The 12,073-nt window shown below is 40.5% G+C and overlaps 1 protein-coding gene across 6 annotated transcripts in view; it reads left to right on the top strand.

The window, feature by feature from the left end:
• ELMO1 (engulfment and cell motility 1) overlaps positions 1-12,073 on the top strand; it is a 313,180-nt gene that overhangs the window by 73,185 nt on the left and 227,922 nt on the right. For all 6 annotated transcript variants that reach the window (XM_075745465.1, XM_075745471.1, XM_075745466.1 and 3 more), the window contains one exon: positions 6,322-6,372. In XM_075745465.1, the coding sequence (XP_075601580.1) occupies positions 6,322-6,372 (51 nt within the window). The remainder of the gene's footprint in view (positions 1-6,321; positions 6,373-12,073) is intronic.

The raw sequence follows: 12,073 nt of genomic DNA, 5'->3' as shown, positions 1-12,073 counted from the left end.
CTGTTGGTTGCTGGAGAAAAAGGTAGTTCTTTTTTCCCTCCCTTGCTTCATTCCCTTCACTTCTCTAGCATCCTAGTGACTGTAGTGCTGGAAGGTGAGTTGGTTCAAGTCTGACAGAAGAAAACTCTGGATATTTTTTTTCCTCCCTCCTTTTTGTGAATGAATAGGAGAGGAAGAAGTAAATTTTTAAGGTTGGGTGGTTGACTGTGCTGCTGCATGTTGGTAGATCCGATGTAAGGAAAGTGTTGGGAGCCCACGCACTAGAAGGATGCGCGCAGAATTGTGCCTCCAGTGGGCTGTAGAGTTGCACTGGATTAGATATACCCTGAAACTGCACCACTGATGTAACTTGGTTTATTGACTAGCTTCTGTAATCCTTGAATAGGCATAAATAAACAGCATGCAGAAAACTTGCTCTCTTCAGAAACTTCAGCCAAACTACCAACACTTAATTTTCTTAAGGAAAATGCTATCATCAAATTCTAACATGAAAACTAGAAGACATTCTCCCTGTTTACAGCAGCTTCCCAGAAAGTAATTTTATCACAAGATTAATTGCCTGTGTGTTTCTTCTAAAACAGTACAGTCCTGTCATGCCAAGTAGTACAATTTTGATAATTACCTATATCTCTTAACTCTCATCTTACTAAAGTTTTCGGTGACTAAAAATGAACTTAAGAAATTTCCTACCAAATCAACCAAATGTTCTATCTGGTCTATCTCCAGCTGTAATTGTAGCAAATGCCATTCAGTTTTATGACCTGGTGATGGCTTTCACTCCCTGCTTCATCAGCATTCACATTTGTTGTGCTACAGGTGTCGGAGGCTACATCTACACTTAGTCCATTTAATGTCCGTATAAGGGCCATGAATTTCTTTTGTCTCTTCTTGAACCTGCTGATACTGCCTGCTTTCACAACCTCTTGTGACAGCAAGCTCAAGAAGCTCACTGCCTGCTGAATGAAGAGGTACATTGTTCATCTGCTTTAAACTGATCCCTTACTGCTTTCATGAAGTTACCTCCTAGTTGTCACACTGCAGGGTTTGATAACAACAGTTCTGCATTCAGCTTGTCCGCTACTTTCCCTCCTCTGGCCTTTGTCCCTTCAAATTGAGGAGACCTTGCCTTGTGAGGCAGCTGCTCAATGAGATTGAGCATTTCACTCGCGTTTCTCTGCGTTTTCCCTGACGCTACTGTGTCCTCCTTAAGATGTGTGAAGATCAGGACTGCATGCAGTGCCCTGTGTATGGGTGCATGAAGTTCTTGTGTCGTGGCAAAATGATGCCCTCTGTCTAGTTGATGGTACTTCTGATGACTCCTGATGTTTACTGGCTGCTGTAGCACATTGAATCAGTGCTTTTAGGGAGACCTGCCAACAAGGACTTTGCTTCTCTTTCCTGAGTTGTTGACTTAGAAATGAACTCTATTAAGTATCGTTTTTTCTTATTTACTACTTGCCCGAACTCATCCTCGTGAAAATGTTATGGAGTCACTAACTTAAAGTATATTTCATAGCTCTATTTTTTGTTGTTCTGTCAATTTGGAGGAAGGTATAATAACTAGTGGTATGGAAATAGGGAAGAATCTAGTACTTAATGATATAAACACGTGAAGAATTTTAGATTTCTTGGCTGTTATTCTTTAGGCCAGTTAAAGAAGTTTGAAGGAAGCTGTTTGGTCAAGGTTAAAGAATAGTGCTGAGCGAGCTATAACCATGGGAACCAATGCTTCTAGGTCTTCCTCAAATATGTTAAAAAAACATTCCATTCCAACCAGTTACAGTGAGCTGAATCTTGAGGCATTTTGCTGGGTATAACAGATTATTAAATGATAAGACAAATACATGGCAAAATAAACTTTAATTTTGCTTGATAAATTTTCCAAAGTGTGTCTCCAGCAAAGCTCCGAATAAACAGCTTGACTGTTTTGATAGGGTTTCTTGAAAGCGAGTTCACATACCTTCATTCCCTTTTCCATGGTTTGATGGACTCTGTTAATGCTTGGGGTCTGCTTTTTCGATGCAAGTCTATGGAAGTCTCCTGTGTGTGTTTTGTGGAAAGTAGCCTATGGCACTGTAAAGGCAGAGCTTTGAGAAGGAACAGAATCTGGTGGCAGATAACGTAGGTTCATGTTGCTCCAGCTGGTGGAGCTAGAAGACAGAGGGCCCTAAGACATGAACACAAGGTGAACTGTCCAGGTGTCCTCTACTTCCTGCTATGCTTTGTTGTTTATTTGTTTTCATGATAGTACTTGTCTGTCCGATTGAAAACTCGGCTTGGAAAGTGTCGTGCAGCAGTATGATGCTTGGAAGTACTACCTGCTCAATTAGAATGAAATTGTCTAGCGAGTATAGGCTCTTGCTAGACATAATATTGCAAATAGGACTTATTTGTATCCCTAATATAACTGCTGTCTTAGTCCTAGGTAATATTTATAACAAATCTATTTTCTTGTTTCAGAGGGTTTTTAGGGGCATTTTGGCCAGTGCTGTTTCACTAGTTTCCTCTCTGCCCAGGAATAAGCTTCTCTAATACAGATCAACAACATGAACAATATCTACAGACCTGATGTACACTTAAGAAACAGATCAGAAATGTCGTGGAAGAGGTTTTTGGTGGTGATGCACTCTGTCCCGAGTAGCAGTGGTGCTTATGAGTATGATTGCCAAAGCCAGGCTGCTGTGTTGGGATGACATTCTGTTATCCTGGAAAAGAAATCCACAAGATGCTGTCCCTAATACTAAGCAGATTAACTGTGTGTAAATGTTGCAATTGAAATTAACTGGCATGCCGACTACTGCATCACACAGTTAATGTAGGAAATCCTCTTGGCTTAATTGTACACTTACATGCTGTTTCTTGGTAGGTGCTTAAGTCATTATTTAGAATGAATAAACAAAATTGGATTTTTGATTGGGGAGCAGCTAACCCTTTCCAAGTTTTGGCTAGCCTGCTGTGTTAGAGACTTGATGCTTTGAATACATTCAGAGGGAAGACATGAGCAGTTTTCCTTAAGTCTTTGTCTCAATCAGGAGTTGAAGATGAACTCTCTATCTCTTGTGATAGCAGCGACTGAATTTACGGTATAGGGCAGACTTAGGCACTTTGCTCTGAGCCAGGCATGACAAGACAAAGGTCTTTGTGCTTTGTGTGGTGTGGGCTCCAACAGGCATCGCGACTTTGAGTCTGAAAGCTTTGGTGTTTCAGACTCTGCTTGATAAATGAACAGTGATGCTTTTATGTACTCTGTGTGTTCTTTTTCCTCTGCTATTTTATATATAACCTGCTGACATACTGTCACTCTGAAGAATAGTACTACTTTTGTTTATCTGTATGTGGTATCTGAACTTCAGCCAGGTTATCACCTTCCCTTTTTCCACTTGTTTTTAAATTCTTCTGACTATAGAGAAATAGTATATTTTTAACAAGATATTTTTCACTTGCTAGATTGGTTGTATATTCAATTTATGCAATCTGTAAGTGTCCTTATGTAATTAGAGGTTTATTTTTTAACCTGCATGCATGACACTATAGAGAGTATATCAAGTTAAGCCAAACTTTTTATGGGTTAGGGTTTCAGCTTGTGACAAAGCTATTGTAATTGAACAAACGTGGAGCGTGGTGTCAGCCTGAAGCAACTGCGAATTAACATAAGTCGGGATGTTGTTGACAGCTTGCTGCTCCTAAAAGGGGAAGGTATAATTCCTCCTCATGCTTCCCTTGTTCTCTTTTTCTCTCACCTCTTACCTGCTCCCAAAGGCGTGGTTCCACCATCTTTCCTGGGTTAGCACTGGTGCTCAACCCTTGCAGAGCTTGTTTCTGTTTATTAACCTGACAGAAAACTATTCTCTCTTTCCAGCAAAAGGCTGCTTTGCACCAGGTTAGTGAGATCCTGCGATTGACCCCTCAAACAGGTCTGTCCCGTGTCAGTGCTGGTGCGAGGTAGAAAAGGGAGCGTGCAGCAGGAGGGTGATGAGGGAGGCACCCTGCCTTGCAGTAGTACTCCGCTGTTCAGCAAACTCCTTGGACCTTCTGAGACCATAGGGTAGCCTTCTCACACAAAGCCTGGTACCTCATGTTTGCAGTGGGCCAAGAGTGTTTGCACAGATGCTTATTGTGGCCCAGATGAAGTGCGTTAGCTTGCTAAAACATGAACTAATTTGTACATCTGATTTGGTAGTTCATGTTAATTAGAGCAGGAAACATGAGAAACTTCGAGCTTAAAGTTAGGCTGCTGAAAAAAAATAAGCCTGTATGGGTGCTCCTACTTATGTTTAAGAACAGTCTACTTACTTGGCTCTAATATTTTCATAAATTTATCAGTGAACTTTCACTTCTGAATGTGATTGGTACAGTTTAAGTTGTTTAATTGTTGTCTGATTCCCTAACCGGTTTTTATATTGTTGCATGCTGGGATTTGCTACCTTCCAAGTAAAAGTGATGATACCGTGTGTGTGTCTGCGCACGCGCACCCTGGCCTAATGCAGCTGAGGTCCAGTGCCTCAGCCTACGCTGTTGATGGAGGTAGATTTGGCCTATGCTGACTGTCTGTCCGAAGGCAATTACTTGCATTCAGTTCCACTAATCCAGGAGGTGGTAGCAGTTTAAGTCACCACAAGTGTTTGCAAAGTGATTTTGTTTCAGCACTGATTTAGATTAAACCACACAAATGCGCTATTGCCACTTCATACAGATTCCTTAGACATGATGAGACGTAGCTGAGTCTGGTGCTGTTTTACTACGAGAGGAGAAAATCTGGCACTTCGTTAGTCCTATGGGAAGTCACCCTGTACTGAGCTGCTCACCCTTGTTTGCCTCTCTCTTAAGTCTTGTCTGGCTGGCCTCCCTGGGGCTGTACTGGCAGGAGGAGACTGCTGAAGAAGGCTAAGATGAGTTTATGCATATGTAAGCAAAGATGCTTTACTGTAAAAAAGCTTCTCCCTTGTACCCCCTGTGTTGTCTGGCACTTCAATTATTTCAGTTAGAATGAAGAAGTGTTGGTGGGTGGAGGATGATCTTGTGTATAACTAGAACCAATCCCACAGAGGACTTGGGTACTGAGAAAGAGACGATGTACTAGAGCTTTATTTTGGAACTACTTGACCTGGTTTCAGGCAAGATTTATCCTGTTTTTAGCATTTTAGATTTGAGGTGTATCAGAATGGGAGCAAGAAGGATGAAATGAATTTGAGAAAAATTGCCTGAGAAGAAAAACACCTTTTTTTTTTTTTTGGCTAAACACCAGTCTGCAGAAAGCCTGCAATATGTGGTCTTTAGAACAAAATTAGCTCTTGTCTCTCAAACTGTTAGGGATTCCTCTGATTCTTTTGGTTAATTAGGGTAACAGCTGATGAACAGGCTATTGAACCATGAGCGAAGTTATGACTGTTCGTTGCGCTGTGCGTACCTGTTAGTATGTTCATTGTGCTAGGTAATGTATTCTTTTAACCTAGGTAATGTATTCTTTTAACCTGTGGCGAACAGGAGGTAGCTTGTTGGAAGAGGGGCAGGCTCCCCTGTGCTTACCACAGGGGAAGACCACGCACATGGGCATTGACCACAAAGTTGTGAGGATACTGTAAGCGTACGCCATAGCTTATGCCTTGGCAGCTTTTTTATCTCCCCATAGCTTTAGTTTAATTGAACAAGTTATGTGAGCTTAACCAAAAGAAAGTGTTTAATGCCACCTCTTTCTGCCAGCTGGGTAGGGAGAATGACTTACTGCATGTTTGAACTTTACTTACCGCTAACAGCAGTGGGGGTTTTTTTGTTGGGGTTTTTTGGGGGGGGGTTTTTTGGTTTTGTTTTTTTTTTTTGCTGTGAGGGAGTATGCAAAGTCGTGGTGGCAGAGCTCAGCGGGTTGGTTCCAGTGGTTTAAGTCAGCATGTTCTTGTTATAGAAAATGGAGAGCCAGTGGCATAACTTTTAAATCCTGCAGATGTTTAATGACAGGTTTCAGCAAACTTACGAACCCCTCAACTATGTAGTGCAATCCCAGAGCCAGACACCATGGACAGTATATTTCAAAAAAATATTTAGAAGTTGCCAGTGAAAGCTAAACTTTGAAAAACATGAAGTCATTCTTGAAAGGGTTCAGATTTATTAAATATCATGTGAACAGCCACCTATTTTTTGAAGCTAATGTTAGTATGCCTCGATGAGAAAAATGCTGTATAGATGTTAGCTCGCATATGAAAGAGGCAAGCTTTTGCACACAGACAGGGGAAAGTACTGTTGCTGGTTTAGTGTAACATTCTGTTCAACGCATGTTTTGTCTTTTTGTGAGTCTTAAATAAAACCTTTTGGATTTTTCTCTTGCAGAATCGTAATGAAATAAAAAATGGAGCCATCCTTCGATTAACAACATCTCCAGTGAGTTATTGTTATGTTCTCTCCCTTCAAAGTGAAGATTTGATTAGTAAAGCATTGTGAACTGATGTATGTATTTTTAAGCTTTAGCTACATTGTATCCCACAATATCCCTGCAAAGGAGTATGATGGTGTGGTCACAGGTACCTGCTGTTCTCTTTTTTGAGTTACAGGGGCAGGGATATCTGAGTGACATTTGCTGATAGGGTTGGCACAACTGGGTGGTTTTTGTCTCTCGCTTCTCTCCCACTGAGAACAGCTTTCATGTCCAAGATACCTCTGCTTCCTTGTTGTCATTGCAGCCTCACTCAGGTGCTCCTTTTCTGCCCCAGAGCTCAGAGCCAAGAGAAAAGGCTGGGAGTTGAATCATGGAGAGCTCTGCTGGGCAGCTCAGGTCAGAGCTTTCCTGCTCTCTGGGTTTTATTGAGTGAGTAGTGACTGTAATGTTGAGATTTTACTGTTCTGGGGGGGGGAGGTTTCTTGTTTTTTTTTTCCCCAACACCACCTCCTTGTGAGCTCCTCAAGAAGCACGGCAGAGTTGCTGGTTGTCTTGTAATGGCCTGTTTTCCTGCTGAGTTGAGCAGTACTGTTGCCACATGCTGAAAGCCACTGTTAGTCCCAGAAGATGTATGTCTAAGGCAACAGCAATCCCATTTCCTTGCTGACAAATGTAGTGTGCCATTAAAATGGTTTACCTCTTCGTGGCGGTGTTCTAGCTTCTGCACATTCAAAGCATTCTTATGGCCGACTTCTGACACCCTGTACTGCAGCTCATTTGAACAGGCAAGACGGAACTGTGGTGGTTTTGGCCTCTGTGGAACCTGTTAAGAGTGGGGTCATTTACTGCCATAAAATGAGAAAACTTCTATCTAGAAGTCACACAGATATTATTGATACATTTTTGGATGGATCACTTTTCATCTAGCGGGGACTAGGCTCAGAGTAAAGAAACAGAGAAGTGTATGTTGTTACTAACTTCCCAGGTTCTCCAAGCATCATGTGTGTTTCCACTCCTCCCCCAGCCTGCTTAACCTGATGATGGCTTATATGGGACTTGGGAGGTGTCTGAATTTGTACGCAGGTTTGTACAGTATAAGTGGAAATTGAAGAAGTCAATATGGAAGCATATACATGCCTTAAGTTTTTTAATAAGTGACTGCATTATTAATCTACAGGAGTGTACTAATCTTCTTAACAGACAGCACTTCTAAGCAGCAGCCAGCTGGGCAAAGACAAGGGATTTCCATTATCTTTCATCATCTTTTTCAGTGATCGTCATATACAGAGCTTTACAGTCATAAGAATAAACAGCATTTTAAGACCAAGCCTCTGTTAGAGTCTATGTGACTCTAGACTGTCTTGCCATATGTTATCAGAACAGCCTTGTACACGGGGAAACCACTTGCTGGCAGAGTAAACCCTGTTTGGAACTTACTCAGAGACAGACGGCCCCAGCACCAGCTTCTCCTGACCTTTGGGACTTCTTAAGAGCAAATATCCACTACATTGAAATAGGGCTATCTACTGCCCAGACTTGTGATCTCATGAAATCAAAACAACATCTGTGGTTCATCAAGAGCCAATGTGGTCCAAGCACACTGCATCATTCTTTTGTGTAACCACAGCATGGAGTGACAGCATGAGACGACTCATGGAATCCTTCCCTGTCTCAAAATCCACAACCAGTTGCACCATACAAAACTGAAGAGAGGCTGTACTGCGACTGGTCTGTGGAAATGGCTGTCTGTCTGTCTTCATGGTAACTTGTGCAGTTGGAAATGTGACCTAAGATCACAAAAGACAAATTTTGGATTATAACACTTTCTGCTAATACCTATGGGCAGGAAGGTGGGGCTTTGTATAAGACGCTCTCCTGCTTGTTTTGTTTCTTTGGTGATTTGCCTTAGGGCCAGTCAGCCAAGAGAAGGGTCCTTACCTACCAAGTTGTGGACCACTCTGGCACTGGCCTGCAGTTAGGAGTGATTCAGCCATCCTGTTATAAGATAGAAGGCCAGTCTACTTTCTAGTCTTCAGTATTTATATTTATCCTTGAACCAGGGCTTATTTTCAAATTTTCTGATGTTTTTAAAAAGTTTTTGTTAACTTTTTTCCCAGAATTAGGGAGGTGGCTTAGAAGGAGGTTTTGAAGGACTAGATTGGGTTTTGTCAGATTAGGGGGTATTTGTATTCTTAAAATAGATATAAAGTGAAGTTCTGCCTGTTCCCACCCTACAACAGTATCTTTGCTTTTAAGGTATTGTCTAAGTGGTCATCGTAGAGGTACCTAAAATAGACAGATTAAAGGCTTCCAAGCTGTGGTTTTAGACTGGTGACCCACACAATGCTTGTCATTTACCCTGAAAAGCTAACAGGCCATCTGTTTCCATTTTTTCCTCTGATATTCTATATGAGAGTAACAGTAGTTAGAGGAGATAATGTGAAGAACAGACTGCATGATATACTCCTGCAAAATGGGAAGGATGCTTTCCTAGCTGCTAGAGCTGGGTGGGAAATGTTTTTCTCATCCTGTGAAAATATTAAGATTCTAAAAAATGTTCCCCCTCTTTTATCTAACCTGCATCATTATAAAGCTGAAAGTATCTCCTCCTTCCCCCAGAAAAAGAAAATCATACCAAAAATGCTTTTTGAAGAGGTGGGGGAATTAGAAAAGGAGGAGAGGAAGATTGAGAGGAGCCACATACAGATTATGCAGTGTCTGGGATGTGTCCAGAGGCCTGAGTTGCCTACTTCCTGACTATTGGGGGGGGGGGGGGGGGGGGGGGGGGGAATCTGTCCTGAACTTCAGAAGCCTTTTCAGGAAACTTTTTTCCTTGAAGAGTTGAGAGGAATCATTTTGACCAGTTCTGAAGGCTGCATAAGCTTAAAATGCTTTTCTAGTTCTTAATTTTTGTGCAACTTATTACCATGACAGCCAGTAGTCTGGCTATGCCCATTCACAGTTGCAGGCCGTGAGTCATTGAAAATTGAGTGAGAAGGATGAGATACCATCTTTTTGATTTCTGTTGTCATTAGCCTCAAATTGTGTATTGCTTATGTACCCAGAGCAGATACGATTAAAGCTTGAAAGGAGGCAGGGAAAAAGGTAGTTTTATCTAAAAGTAGTAAACCAGCATTTTTGGGTTGGCTTTTTAAAATTAGGATTGGAAATCTAACTCCCCAGATCTAAATGATAAATACTGTCTCTCCTTTAATCTCAGATTTATGTTATTTTGTGTGCATATATAGGGATATTTTTCTAAAAATCATTGCTAATATTGCAAGGGCAAAACTGCAGTTATGGTGTGCTGCTAAATCCATTATAAATGCTTGCCTTCAGAGATTTACAACGTGTCTATTTTAAACTTCTTTGAGTTAAAACTTTGCAAACGCCAGTCATTAGGCCCGGTGGGAATTTGAACTGCCTCTTTGTTTCCGTAGGTCTGTTTGCTAAGTTTGTGCGATTCTCTGAAAGGCTGTTTTTTCTAAACAATGCTATTTTTTTCCTCTATAAACCACTCACCACACAGACACTCTGTTTCCTAGGTAACTTGAGTACAGATTGAATTTCGCTCATATTATCTTTGTTCCTATATCATCTTTCTTATTTATTTTTATCCTCTATCATCTTTCTTAACAATTCTTTGTGCCGTTGTGTGTTTTTTGCAGTTTTCCATGAGCTGTTTTCCCCCTTTGTCCATTTGCATTTCTGAAGGGACTCATCAGAAGTTTCTTATGCAACATTTCTTTGTATTTAAACATATGTGGCAGTTGAAATGCCAGATTGCTATTGTCTATTTTGTGATACCCATATTCCAGTAGATGGTGGGTAGGTGTATAAATGAGCTGTAATTGCTCCCAAGTGTGAGACTGTTCCGGAAGGACAGTTGTGTCCTGCAATGCAGCAAGGAGGGTCCAGCCTTTTAGTGCATGCAATTGCAGGATTCCTTTGATTGGATCCTGCAAATCGTTGTTCAAATGACTAATCATTTGAAAGGATGCTAAAATACTGGAAAATTAAACTGAAGGAACTGCCCTCTTTGTTTTATTTAATCATTTTCAGAATTGATTGAGCACTCACTGTTGATGTGAAAGTAGCTTCTTGGGCACTTAAAAACTTGACTTGCTCATGAGTATATGGCTTAAAAGTTGAGTTAATGGGTGGTATTTATTCTAATGTGGTATTCATGGTGCCTGATCATTTGCTTTTGTGTACGTTTTTCTTTGACCCCCTGGTTGGAGATTGGTTGAGGTCTCAAACCTGTAAGTTGTTTGTAGGAAGCTGTATTAGCATTTCTAGCATGAGCAATCATGTAAATAGGGGTGTTCATGAATAGTCATCATAGTGTTTTCCCTGAATGCTTTTACAGATGCGAGCAACATGGTTTTTTATTTATATGTGATCTACACAGTCAAAGAAGTGTAGAGGGTTTTTTAACCTATTTCTGCTTACACATCTGAATCCTCTATCTTTGAGTGAAAGTTTTTGGGGATCTGATCTATAATCTTTGATCTATAGTTGCTTTAATATGTGCTCAGCTGACTTAATGTTCTTGAAGTTCAGTAAATGCATAAATATTTGCAGGTCCAGGCTATGACTGTGATTATGTTTATCCTGTAATGGTGAATTAGTTATTATTGCACCCAATACCAGGAGCACTGAGCATAGAATTCAATAAGCCACTTTTATATTTGTCTGCTCATAGTACAAGAGGAAGATTTAGGAAGTGGGGTTGGTTGTTGTCTTTTTATAGCTAAAGGTTTAATCTCATGTTTTCATGTTTCCAAAGGCATATTTTGAATAGTAAGCAAAAAAGATGTTTCAAATGCAGCAAGAGGAAAAATTGCTCTTCAAGCATTCATAAGCGACTACTGATTGCATAAACTTATTTTAGGCGTATTTACATAATACATATGGCTATGCATCTGTAATGCTTTTATCACTGATTTAGTATGTGACTCTAGACATGACCATTTCCCTGTTCCTCCCTTTCTGCCCCCTTAATTGTGTATAGTGATAGCATAGGACTGCTCTGTGTATTATATTTGCACAGAGCTTTAGATGTAGAAATTGTGTTTGAGTATTAATGTAAAAATGTTAACAATTAACATCTTTACTAATTAAAATGTAATCTCATTGCTTACCTGGCATCAGATGCTAGTCAGCCTTGCTGGGTCTGTTGAATCTGGTTTGCGTGTAATGGTGATTGTGTAACGTATCCACTCCTCCATTGCTTCCTGACATGTATGCAGTTGTAGGTGAAGTGGCAGTAACAAACCAGGAAAAGGCAGCAGTTTAAACTACCATGGTGTTTCAACACTGAGTGATTTTAAATTAAGTCACAGAAATGCACCTGTGTGGTTAGTACAAAACTGTATTTGGTAGTTACTGATTGTATGCCCTTTTTGTAGCAAAAAGTTGAATAATGTGACTAACTTATCTACAGGGAAGACCAAAACGCTCGTAATTTATTTTATTTGCTTTTTCTAAAGGATAAAGAAGGAAACAGATTACATAGTGGCAAAACAGCAATTTAAATCAATGGTCCAACTTTCTTCTATAGCACATTAGTATTTGACAGTGGTTGTATTTGAAGTCTGTGTTCTCCCTCCTGCCCTGGCTCACTGTATTTTGCATTCTGTACAGAAACCCTGTGTGTGCCTGGATAATAAGTTGCTTTCAAAGTTTGCACAAAGTATTCGGTGG

This window comes from Balearica regulorum, chromosome 2 (genome assembly GCF_011004875.1).
Source record: "Balearica regulorum gibbericeps isolate bBalReg1 chromosome 2, bBalReg1.pri, whole genome shotgun sequence".
Taxonomy (NCBI): domain Eukaryota; kingdom Metazoa; phylum Chordata; class Aves; order Gruiformes; family Gruidae; genus Balearica; species Balearica regulorum.
This window is presented reverse-complemented; position numbering and strand designations above follow the sequence as displayed.